The 12762-nt window shown below is 38.2% G+C and overlaps 1 protein-coding gene across 2 annotated transcripts in view; it reads right to left on the bottom strand.

Annotated features, from left to right (window-relative positions):
• DOP1B (DOP1 leucine zipper like protein B) overlaps positions 1 to 12762 on the bottom strand; it is a 91705-nt gene that overhangs the window by 61660 nt on the left and 17283 nt on the right. For both annotated transcript variants that reach the window (XM_054048850.1, XM_054048858.1), the window contains exons 3-5: positions 5440 to 5621; positions 5181 to 5351; positions 382 to 571 (exon numbers count right to left, since the gene is read on the bottom strand). In XM_054048850.1, coding sequence (XP_053904825.1) covers positions 382 to 571; positions 5181 to 5351; positions 5440 to 5621 — 543 coding nt within the window. The remainder of the gene's footprint in view (positions 1 to 381; positions 572 to 5180; positions 5352 to 5439; positions 5622 to 12762) is intronic.

Genomic DNA, 12762 nt, shown 5'->3' with positions numbered 1-12762 from the left:
CCTAACACAATAGGGCCTCAATTCTGATTGGAGTCTTTTGAGCACTACTGCAATATAACTAAATAACAGGGTTAAATCAGTTTTACTGTAACAAGGCAACACCATCCATTTCTTATTTGCATCACTGACCATGTTTTTTTAAAATGACCTATTTGCCATTCTACATATTGGTCAAAGTTTGCAAGAGTTATTTTTCATTATTATCACTTCAGTTGAGATTCTGCACTCATTGAGCAAATTTTGAATTAGACATTTCATTCTCTTACTGATGCGCTTTAAAGAGATTGGGACTTTAATTTGTACGGAGAAGGATACTGTTTTCCAGTATGTGTCAGCATTATGGTAGTTGAGAATATTCCATTAGCAACGTAATGAACTTACTGTGAGCTTATAATCAGTTCCCAGCATGTACTTCTGCTGTTTTCCAGACAACTCTCTGTTGATATGACTCACAACAAACAGAGAAGCAGGAAGTCTTATAGAAGGGCTGACCAGAACACTCCCCCAGATAGCAGCATAGAACACTTCTTGGCCTGTTAGTACAGACAGCTTCACAAGCAAAGCATCTGTTCTGTGTGGGGGGAAAAAAAAGGTAATAATATTATAAAGATTTACCTTTCCATGTAAAATATAATGTTAATTCCATTGAACTCTGTCACTGAATTCAAGTGCAATACTTTCAGTTTGTTAATACCGTGTAGCTCAGGGTGGGCAAACTACGGCCCACGGGCTGGATCCGGCCCCTCAGGGCTTTGGATCTGGCCCGCGGGATTGCCCAGTTACCCTTTCCAATATGATTTTGCCATAATGGCAAGTGCTGTAACGAATCTTACCATTGTGCGCATTCAATGGAACAATGGTTTGTCTGCCCACTTTGGCAACTTCTCCAGCAACTACCCGTTTTGCATAAATGTCACACAAACTGTAACTGGACAGTAAATAATGCATTAGTTTCTGGTAGCTAATTCATGAACCAGTTGCACTGAAAGAATCTCATGCATACTATAAGGACTTGCACAGAATGATGATGATTTTTAGCTGTGTGTTAAGTCACTGTTTCAGTGAAACACGCATGATTTTAGTGTTTGCTCAGTAGCTCATCTCTGCACTAATGCAATATAAATACTTTAACTTTTCATTGGTTGTTATGAAATTTGTACAGTGTACACTTTAATACAATATATTAGGTGATCAGGTTCAATATCTATAGTAGCTAAATTTAAAGTATTATTTTAAACATCTAAAAACTGTGTGATAATTATGTCGAGGTTAGCCCAAAGGATCATCACACCCCCTTGCCTGAGGAAGAAAAAGGAGTGTGTGAAAGCCTTGACACAGATAGGATAATATCCTGGACAAATATTATAAAATAAAGATAAACTTTACTGAATTAAATTTAATGCCTTTGGGGGTCCATTGTATTAAAAAGGCAATTGTTTATATGTTATTGTGGAATTGTATGCCACTTTTCTCAGAGACATGACTAATGAAATCTTTGAGAAGTAGTAAAAACGTCAACTTTGGGGACAGTAAGCGTGAAGTAGATTTCCCAGCAAATACTTGAGGTGAGGAGAATGCAAGTGACCCACCTCTGAGTCCATCCTTTCGAAGCGTTGCTTTGACCAGAAATCCATTGTCTGGTTGACAACCTATTCATGGTCTTTTCAAAAGGCCCAAGTGAGGTAAACGAGTGCCTCACAGTCTCATGAGGGTTCTTGTTTTGGGCAAAAGGATGTTATGATCTTGAAACCACAGGAACACCCAATGTGGGATTTTGAAGGACTGCAGGGGCACATGTTGGAGTTGGGATGAGGGATCTCTAGTAAACTTATTAGCATTTGTGTGGGGTTTTTTTTTTTTTTTTATTGTTTAAAATTAGTTCACTCTGTAATGCTTTTACCTTGAGACTAAAACGTTCTTGCTTAGAAAGAGCTGTGTGAAACCTTATGTTTGTGGCAATTACACTGTGTATCGTCTGTGAAAAGAAGGCAAAAGAAGCCTGCTTAGGCAGCCTGTCTTTCGTGGAGGATTTCACAGTATAGTCAGGGGACTGTGAAGTGTGGCAATCCCTTAGTCAGAAAGAGAGGGGTGTGGGTGTGGGTGTCTCCAAGCGAGGCAATGGCTGGGGAGCCGAAAGCCCAAGGGGATGCCCTGCTGGACCATAGAGGGGGAATACAGATGCAGTTGCCCAGAACTGTGTCAAGCTTCTTCCATCTTTAACTTCCAATTGTTTGCAATAATACTGCATGTAGAATGTAAAGCTTGGTTCTACTCTAAAAACCAACCACGTAAAAGAGAAACACCTTTCCTTAAGAAACCTGATTCCAGTGTACATTCAGTTAGCTTACTTACTTTAATGACCACAAAATTTTCACTCACAAAAATTGCTAATCCTGCACAACCAATGTAGCTATGAGTATGTCAGCTGCTATTCTAGTTCACACACAGCAGAATTATTAACTATGTTCTGATTGTAGAAGATGTATTACTGCTGATGTCCGAGCCAAAAAGAACCTAAATTGACTTTCAGATTCTAGTGTAAGCTTACAGAGCTGGTAGTTGGAAAATAACCCCACACATATTTGTACTTGTAAATTTAGCAGACTGAGTTTTAAATAATCAAATGTGGGATCACACGATATCTTTTTGCAAAGTTGCTTTTCACAGTATTGCTGCACTTAATGGTTAAATTTCATCCACTTTGGGGTAATGTGACAAAATGCTTCCCTGATTTATGCTCCCTATAGTTTCAGCTTTGTATTTTATTATATTGGAGTGGAAAAATTGCATTTGAAATCAGGAAAAGGAGGGAAAATGACTTGTGTTCTTTTTCCTGTGAAGTCCTGAAAAATTTTCTCATTTGAAATTTGAGAATGCCTGTGCTTGATCTATATTAGTGCTTCCACCATTGCTAGCAACAGTGGAGATACATCAGTGCTAGGCCAACAGCGGGAGATTTTCTGAAAATACTCAACACAGACACAGATTTCAATACAGCTGAAGTAAAATTTACCCAGCTTAATCGCTTCCGCCTTAAAGTGTTTTATTTACCATTCTTACACAACCAAGAAGAGTAAAACTCAAAAACTAAAGAAAAAAACTTGTCATTCGGCTTACTTTGTGCTTTTTGCACCACCATGTAAAGTTATAGTGTTTCACTACAAGAGACTTCACTATGATTAGCCATCCCATTTGTGTGTCCCCAGAGAGACACAGCTAAAAGTGAAAGGGAGAGAAAAAATATTAAAAGAAAAGAAAAAAAAAAAAGATTATAAAACCACAAAAATTGACAGGGGACCTTGGGGATAAAGTGTAGTACCTGAAACTACTGTTAATTCTTACTTCAAACCTAGTGAGTTTCAAATAAATAAAATATTTTAAAGACTTTGGTTAGGTCAGATGAGAAGATGACTTTGATTCAAAAGAATTACTGGGGTCAGAATAAAGAAACTGCACCAATACTTCACTGTATACGGCCAATCGCGGCTCCCACTGGCCACGGTTTGCCGCTCCAGGCAGGGCCGGCTCTGGCTTTTTTGCCGCCCCAGGTAAAAAAGCCTCCTGCCGCCCCCGCTGGGGAGCGCGGCAGGGGAGGGCGCCGGGGGGGGAGGGCGGCTCCGCTCTCCCCGGCCGGCCAGAGCGCTGGGGGGAGGGCGGCGAGCCCGCTGTGGCTCCGCTCTCCCCGGTGAGCGCCGTCCCCCTCCAGGTGCCGCCCCAAGCACATGCTTGGTAGGCTGGTGCCTGGAGCCGGCCCTGGCTCCAGGTCAATGGGGGCTGCGGGAAGCAGCGCAGGCAGGCCGCCACTTCCTGCCGCCCCCATTGGCCCGTAGTGGCGAATCGTGTCCAGTGGGAGCTGCGATCGGCTGAACCTGCGGACGCAGCGGGTAAACAAACTGGCCCGGCCCAAAGGTGCCAAAGGTTGCCGATCCCTGGTATAAACCAATCTAACAACACACACGCTTTAAACTCACTCTTTTGTGCAACAGTTGTAGAAGAGGCAACACTTATACTTATCCATCTGCCTAACAGCCGGTAATTCAGCAATTAAAAGCTAGTCATCAGTCACTAAACAAATGCAGCTTATTCTTGTTCACTCATAACAATAGATGTTAAATGTCCATGTAAATAAAGCTTTTTCTACGCCTTCATGACTTGAGACTGTTTTACAAAGAAACATTACATGAAGCTAAACAAAACATCTTTTGTCAAAACAGACAATTACAACTAAACTCAATTCCACCATTTCTTGGGAAGGAGAACGGAATGCATCAATCTGGAAAACACATATGTACTGTATAGGACAAATATTTAGTCACTGTCTACGTATAGAGAGTATTCAGTGAAATATAATGAAAGTTATCTAGGAGCGCAATTCCTCCAACAGGTTGTTACAAAATAGTTTTGTTACAGCTATTACTTGATGGAAGTACAATCATTACATAACCAAAAGCCTAGTGACTAAGTGTACTGCAACAGGACCTCTTCAACCAGGAATCTAGCATGCATTGCTACAAAGTGTGTTGAACTTTGTTGAACCTGACCACACTAGCTGGTCATCATTTTCAATACCACATTAAGGGGCTTTGGGTGAAAAAGGCATTTTTGATAGTGAGTTTTAGAAGTGGTACATTTACTAGTGCAGCCAGGACCACAAGGTGGTCTTCTGGTATAGAATGCTTGCAATCTAGATATGTACAGAAAACAGGAACTCCCCTTTATCAAAAGATTTAAGGAGTGCAAAAAACACAGGCTTAGTTTAGTCTGTCAAAGATCTCCTCAATACCCCATTACAGATTTGAAAGGTAAGCATTCAGAAATTTTGAAAGGAGAGCTGTGATGCTTTCTAAATATAGTGGACAACTCAATAATTTGCCTCAATGCAACTTTCCCCCCAAAGTTTAACTTTTCAATTTCTTTTTATCCTTGTATTTCTTTTCTCCCTTACCCATCCCCCACATCCCCTTGCATTCATGCATCTGTCTTTCTTTTGTTCCCTTCCAACTTCTAGTATTTTTCCCCTTTCCATCCCATCACTCAGTATCCCTCCATTAGACATCCCTCCCTCTGGATGAGGATTTCTAGATATGGGTTCCTTCAAAATAAATAAATAAAAATTCAATAAATAGGGAAGTGATTGAGTATTGCATTTTATGTTTCTAAAGTAACAAAAGCAATTCCACCTGTCATAAATTTCTGACCCCTCCTCCAATCCAGGCAGCAGTCCAATTATAAAGGCTTGAAGACTTGGCAAGAGGGACTTCTGCAGAGGAAGAAAATATTTCTCATACAAACCGAGGAGAATAGGCCTCACTGACATTGCTGCATTTGCTAGCAGGGGAAACAAGCCAGAGCTTTAAAAAAAGAAAAAGAAAGATTCAGTCATTTAAAAAAATAATCTATTATGAAATTTTAAGTCTGAGTTTTCAAAGAGCAATTTACCTGTAGAGGAATAAGTCTTTGGCAAGCCATTTTGTCCCAATAATTTTAAAGATTATTTCATAGGTCTCTAGTGCTTTTAAATGCACTCCACTAGGTAAAGCTGGATGTAAGCACTGAGATAATCTCTTACTGATAATCAGACGTCTTGGCAAGAGGGAGTACTTCAGGTTACTTTGAAGAGCCTGTACAAACAGTGGGGATGGGGGAGAAGGAAGGAAGGAACAACAAAAGGTTATTGTACATACATAACATCCAACATTAATCTGTCAACACTTTAGCTGAAATAAGGTTTTGTGACAGAAAATTTACTTAGTAGAATGAAATAAGGCATTCAAGAGTTTTCTTCCACAAATGCATAATAATTACATTAACAGAACAGAGATCATTAGACTTGAAAAATTGGTGTGGAAATTCTTTTCTTTGGAGGATGGAAGACCAAAGTCAAAGATTGAGGGTAAATGGGATAGGAATTGAAGAACAGAAGGAAGAATTTTTCTCAGCATTCATGGGCTGGGAAAGGAGGGAAGAGTTCAGTAGTAACAGAATCTTTCCTTCTTGCACACAACCTGTAAGCTTTTATTTTTTTCATTTCACATATAACAATGGCTGATTTTATCATCTCATATTGGACAATAAAATTTAAGAAGCGTGGCAATGTTTCAAGAACATGGACTACAACAGTCATTACTATCTCTAGGCCTAAGACTGAAACTACAGTAAAAGTGAAGATTCTTAGAGCAGCTCCATGTAAACATACTGAAAAACTGATCATCATTTAAAAAACAATTTAGCTGGGAAAAAATACACACAAATGTGACATCTGCTATGTAGAGGACTCATTACAAATCTAAATCCAAGTATTATCTCTTCTATTCATGATATAATAAAACGTTGCATATAAAATTAAGGTAGAACACATTTATGGAGCTCTCCTTCAAATTTTAGAATGTTCATGAAGGATTCCTCTACATAATGTTAGTAATGCCTAGAGCAGGAAGGTACGAGGACTGCCTGAATGCTGGACTTTGTTTGGTACACTTTCACAATCTTAACTACATGGCTCACACCCCCTAAATATATACTTAAATTGTTTACTTTAAAAGTTCTAACTCATCAGGAGAAAGAAAATATCTAGGCTGTAAATACTTTTTTCCTCTTGCTCTGGTTTATTCAAATCAAGACAAATACCATAATATTCTATCAGTTAATTAACAATTAAGTTATTTATTGACTAGTCATGAATGACACTATTCACTATTTAGTAAAATCATGGAACAACTTGAAGTATTGCAAAAATAACATCATATTATATAGTACGTGTCCCTTGCACAAATTTTCTTTCTAATGACTGCAAGTAATCTCCCCTAGCAGAATAGGACACTTAAAAAGCCCTGGGAATAACAAAAGGAAAAATACTCTTGGCATTGTTTTGTCTCTTTTAAAACTTGGACAAAAATGAACAACTAGTCTAAATTCTCCTAAATCCACGAGCTATGCTGCCATTCCTCAATCACAGAGCACCTGTGTGAGAGTTTTGCTCAGTGATTGAGCTCTCATAAGAAGGGCTTTTCCATTTGAATCACAACTTCACATGCAGGCCACTTAATTCACAGCTTCTTAATGAGTAATTCTACACCAAGCATAGAATCATAGAAATGTACGGCTGGAAGGGACCACAAGAGGTCATCAAGTCCAGACTTCTGTGCTGAGAAGGAGCAAGTAAACCTAGACCATCCCCGACAGGCGGCTGTCTAACCTGTTCTTAAAAACCTCCAACAATGGGGATTCCACAACCTCCCTTGAAAGTCTATTCCAGAGTTTAAACTATCTTTCTAGTTAGAAAGTTTTTCCAATATCTAATCTAAAACTCCCCTGATGCACATTAAGCCCATTACTTCTTGTCCTGCCTTCTGTGGACATGGAGAACAATTGACCAGTCCGTATCACAACAGTCCTTAACATATCTGAAAATTTACCAGGTCCCCACTTTGTCTTTTTTTCTCAAGACTAAATATGCCCAGTTTATTTTAAAACTTTCCCTCACAGGCCAGGTTTTCTAAACCTTTTATAATTTTTGTTGCTCTTCTCCGAATTCTCCAATTTGTCCACATCCTTTCTAAAGTATGGCATCCAGAAGTGGACACAGTACTCCAGCTGAGGCCTCCCCAGTGCTGAGTACAACAGGACAGTTACCTCCCTGTCCCCAATGTTTTATATACGATACCTGTTAATACACCCCAGAATGATAACAGACTTTTTTGCAATTGTGTCACATGGTTGATTCATTCAATTTGTGATTCACTATAATTTCCAGATCTTTTTCAGCAGTACTATAGCCAAGCCAGTTATTCTCCATTTTATAATTGTGCATTTGACTTTTTCCTTCCAAGTGTAGTACTTTACAGTTTTCTTTACTGAATTTCATCTTGGTGATTTCAGACCAATTCTCCAATTTGCTAAAGTTGTTTTAAGTTCTAATCCTGTCCTCCAAAGAGCTTGCAACCTCTTATCAGCTTGGTGTCATCTGTAAATTTTATAAGTCTATTCTCCACTCTATTATGCATGTCATTAAACGAAAAATACTGCATAGTACCAGACCCAGGACTAACCTCTGTGGGACTCCACTAAATACATCCTCCCAGTTGGACAGCCAGCCATGGATAACTACTTTGAGTATGGTCTTTCAACTAGTCGTACATCTACCTTATGGTAATTTCATCTAGATCACATTTCCCTAGCATTTTCCCAGCCTTTCCAAAAAATTTTGCATGCATAAAATTATGTGCAATCATTAAAGGCTTATTCCATCCAGACTTCCTTTCACTAAACTGGAAGAATTCTGAGATTAATTAAATTATTTTTTTGAAAATGAATTCATGCCTTCAGGGTTTTTTGGGGTGGTGGGGGAAGATGGTTTTTTAAAATCTTTTCCTCATTAGCAAGTTGCATCCTAATACTCTACTCAGGATGGACATTAGTAAGCAACATTAGACGAAAATACATGTATTACAGGTTAAGACTACCCCTGGTTTCCAGCAGATACAAAATGCCTTTACATCAGACTGCAGAATGATTAGAATATTATGGAAGCACCAGTCACAGTTCCATTAAAAAAGGCTGAATTGTCTTAAAAACTTAAATCTTTGATTCAATCACTGTGTACCTTCCCCAAACGTTGCAGGAATTATTCTTTGATTACAGATGAGAAATTTAGCAGCCTTTGCCAGGGCTTTTTTGTCCTGAACAAGTGGAATATGGCAGGCGCTTCACATTTTCCATATTGTTAAAGCTCCTTGAAATCTCATGCATAAGCAACATTTGAAGGAATTATGTTGTAATTAAGCTAAACTACTACCTATTTTATCTGCTACAATTAGAGGTTATAGACAAGGTCAGGTCAACAGCTCAGGATTTATTTATATAAAAACTGGCAGAGGTGAATCTTAAGTAGATTTGATAGAACAGGTAGGTTTTATCTGAAAGATAGGATCAATGGGCTTTTGTTTGTTTTGTTATTTTTCTTAACTGAAAGTTTATCCTTCAATATGGAGTAGCTGACTGAGTTAGGAGAAATAATAGGCATATCTGAAAGATTTGAAAAAAAAAATCTGTCCTTTTATTTCTTTTCAGTTGTTTTCAGAGTCTTACTGAGCTAGAAATGATGGACGGTTGTTTTGTAAAGGGTAAACGTATGGGGAAGAGGCAGAATTAGCCAGGAAAATGGAAAGAGTAGGTTGAGCATGAATCATTTATGCTTTACTTATTATATGTATAGCTACTGTAACCATGGCAAAAGAAAACCACTAATTCAAATGTTGGCTTATTGTTTTATAGAATTATAAACTTCACTTTAAGGTAGGATGCCAAGAGGAAGCCAATGTTATTAATTGGACTCTGAAATGTGTCCAACTATACTGGAGATCAGCTGACATGTCAGAAGTGGGAGAGAACCAGAAGCTATGAGTGAACATTTCCCAACAAGTATTTAGCCAATATTCACCAAATTTGGCATCATTATTCCTAATTTGTATTGCATACAGATATGTTTGTATTCTGCAAATTAACAATTAAGTAACAAAAGCCTTGTTAAGAGTACAATAGAAAATTCCTAGTCATTTTCCAGTTGCCCCACACAACTGTCTTAAACATATACATTAACTTGTTCTAATCCAGAAACTTTATAAATTCAACAAAATAGAAAACATTACAGCAAAGATCCAAGTCTACATTTTTGTTGTAGCCTATATTTTACTTTGCTTAACAACAGATTATGCATTTGAGTAGATTTAAATTCGTTGCAGTGTGTGGGATCCAACAGTATGGCCAGTAAAAGTTGGTCAGATTACGTATGTCATTAGGAAATGCAGTCTTGAACAAGATCCAAGGGACATTTTTAGAAAAAGGTTACTATTTCAAAATAAATATAATTGTTCTTATCAGACTTTAAACCTCTTTTCTGCCATGATGCCTACAAAAAGTAAACCCTCTGCCTAAACATTGTCAAGTTACGTGGCCACTGTTCTTCAGGCTGAACACAGTCATTTAAATGGTTTCCCTGTGATCCCCCATCTGGTTGTTTTTATCTACCCATTATTTACAGCATTACACTTAGATCATAATCTCTTTAGGGCACAGGTATGCTTCTGTTATGTTTCTACAGTGGCTAGCACAGTGGGGTGCCAGGCTCAAAGCATAATCATCTTCATTATAATACTCAATTTTGGGGGCAGACATGAAAAGGAGGAAAGTGTATAACTGGAACAAATATGCTGCACCACAGTTAAGTACTCAGTTAACTTATTTTAGTAAACTTAATTGTGACGTTTGGGAATTTTAATGTCGCAAAACATGGCTCACAGTATGCATCCCTGACTATCTAATACTACTTGGGACTCTGAACATGAAAAGTGCTTTACAAACATTACCTACTACATCCTTACAACAGTCAAATGAGGTATGTAAATTAACTTCATGAGGCAGATGGAGAAGGTAAGCAGAGAGGTTAAAGGCCTGATTTTCAGAGGTATTGAGCACTCAATTCCCTGTGAATTCAATAAAAGCTCTGGGTGCTCAGCACTGTTGAATCCAAAAGCCATAGATCCGGGATTAAAACTGAATTAACGATTAACTAAAATGCGAAAGCACCCACACCACCTACATGCTGCAAAATGAGTGCTGCCTGATCTATTGATTGTATATTGATTAAATTACTGATTTAGTTTCCCCATTTAGCACTCTGAAATTTGGTAGGTTCTTGTCCCAAGATCAGGCCCAGCATTATCAGAATTACTGCTCAGCTGGGATCTCCAATGTGCATGGTTGCAACACTCTCTCACTTAGCACATCATACTATAGTTATAATAGTCTTATTAACACACTTAGCAAATTTACACACACACCAACCCAGCAAGGCAGGTAGAGGTAAAACAGAATGAGCAGAGCATCCCAATCCTCACACCATCCCTTGCAAAAAAACAACAACCCTGAAATGCTAGTTATCTTCCTCATCTTCCCCCTCACCGTCACCACTGGTAGTCATCCTGGCCTTTCCCAAGAGCTACATCTCTCCCTTCCCCAGCTCACAGACTGGGATACAACTTTTATGATGTGTTACACTGATGCCACAATGCCCAATGCATATTCAGTAGGGGTTTCAGCCTCTTTTCCTCATTTGTAGTTTCGCACCCTACTAATGATGGTGTGCCCTTCCCCCATAGGTTATTAATCCTTTTACCTAAAGCTTATTAGCATATACATCAATTAGTTACCATGGCATTCTTGTGGTCAGATGTCCTTAACTAAAAATAGCACAAGCAGTTATAAACTACCACCTCAGCGATTACCTACTAGCAGTTTAGTCATTATAGCAGTCTATCTTTTGAGATCTTTTATCTAGGTTTAGTCTTGGTTAGCTACTTATGTTAAGGTTTTTTGGGGCCTTATGCCTTAGTTTGGCTAAGATATTGTCTTACAGGCCTTGAGCCTTGTAGGTTCATTGCATTATTGCCTTAATTTATACCTTACCTAGCAAATACCTATACTAGTCACTGCCCTGAACAACTTCCTCCTGGTTCCTAGTGCAACACTTGCAATAGACTATACCTCTCTCTCCATAGCTTTAGGAATTATGATATAATTTGCCAAGTATTTTTCTGATTCTCATGAGTCAGTGCAATCTGACTGCAGTTTCTTCAGATACATAGTTACTTATGCTCACTTAGGATACATTTTTTTCCAGCTCCTTTCAAGTAAGTGATTTAACTGGCGGCGGCGGGGGGGAGTGTTAAACATCACAAACATGTCCTTGTAGTTCAGCTTCTCAAAGCAAATATTTTGCTGGCAACAAGCTTCCTAACATTCATAATAATTCTACAGAGTTTTGTTCTTACAGTTCATTGAGAAACTACTGATTCTACAGATCTATAAAACATCTGAACTAGTCAAATAATCTTAAGAATTTTGTTCTTTCCCCACGTCCAACCCATGAAAAATAAAGTTTAACATTTTGGGCCCCTCTGCTTATTTATCTCAATTTTTTTGTTGTGTGTTTTTCTTAAAAGTTCCCCCTCTGTGCTTAAAAAAAAAAAAATTACTGCTGCTTGTAACAGTGTGTTCCACCTATTAAAATGCCCTCAGTGTAAATAAATTTTCCTCGATTTCTTTTGATGATGACCTGAAAACTATTTGCCCTTTTTTGGCAATACATAGGAGGAGGCCTGGAATATAAACATAATATTTTTAATTTTTGTATTTATTTAAGAGAGTCCAATCCTCATCAATGTACATTCAGGTCTTATCTACACTGATTCCCTAGGAAGACTATAGACAACTGTACAATTATGTACAATTATGACTGAAGCATCAAGAAAAGGAAACCCAAACAGTAGAAAGGGAATATTGGTTTGTGTTTTTGTAAACATATATTTAAAGTAAATGCTTGAAATGCAGTTAGGGGGAAGTCATTGCTAAAGGATCATCATCCCAATCTTTCGATTAAGAGCTTAGAAGACTCCCACTCCTGTTCTTTTGTCCTCCAAGATCTCCAGACAAGATGATATTCCCAATATTTATACATCATACAGCAGCAATGAACAAAACTCCTTTTTAATGACCAGCAAAGCAGAGGGAAAGGACTGAAACTTTCCTGTTTTTAAGCCTGATGGTATGAGATCTCAAATGATTTCACAGCAGCAGCTCGTTCTCTACCTCAGATTTTATACATCTCAATCAGGTCCTATTAATCACATCTAACCTCGTTTTCTTAACCTGCCCAGCACTATAAACCCATGAGAATATTTAAATTGAAGAATAGGGAGAGATGCA

This window comes from Malaclemys terrapin, chromosome 1 (assembly GCF_027887155.1).
Source record: "Malaclemys terrapin pileata isolate rMalTer1 chromosome 1, rMalTer1.hap1, whole genome shotgun sequence".
Lineage (NCBI taxonomy): Eukaryota > Metazoa > Chordata > Testudines > Emydidae > Malaclemys > Malaclemys terrapin.
The sequence above is the reverse complement of the archived record's forward strand: the minus strand, read 5'-3'. Positions and strand labels throughout refer to the sequence as shown.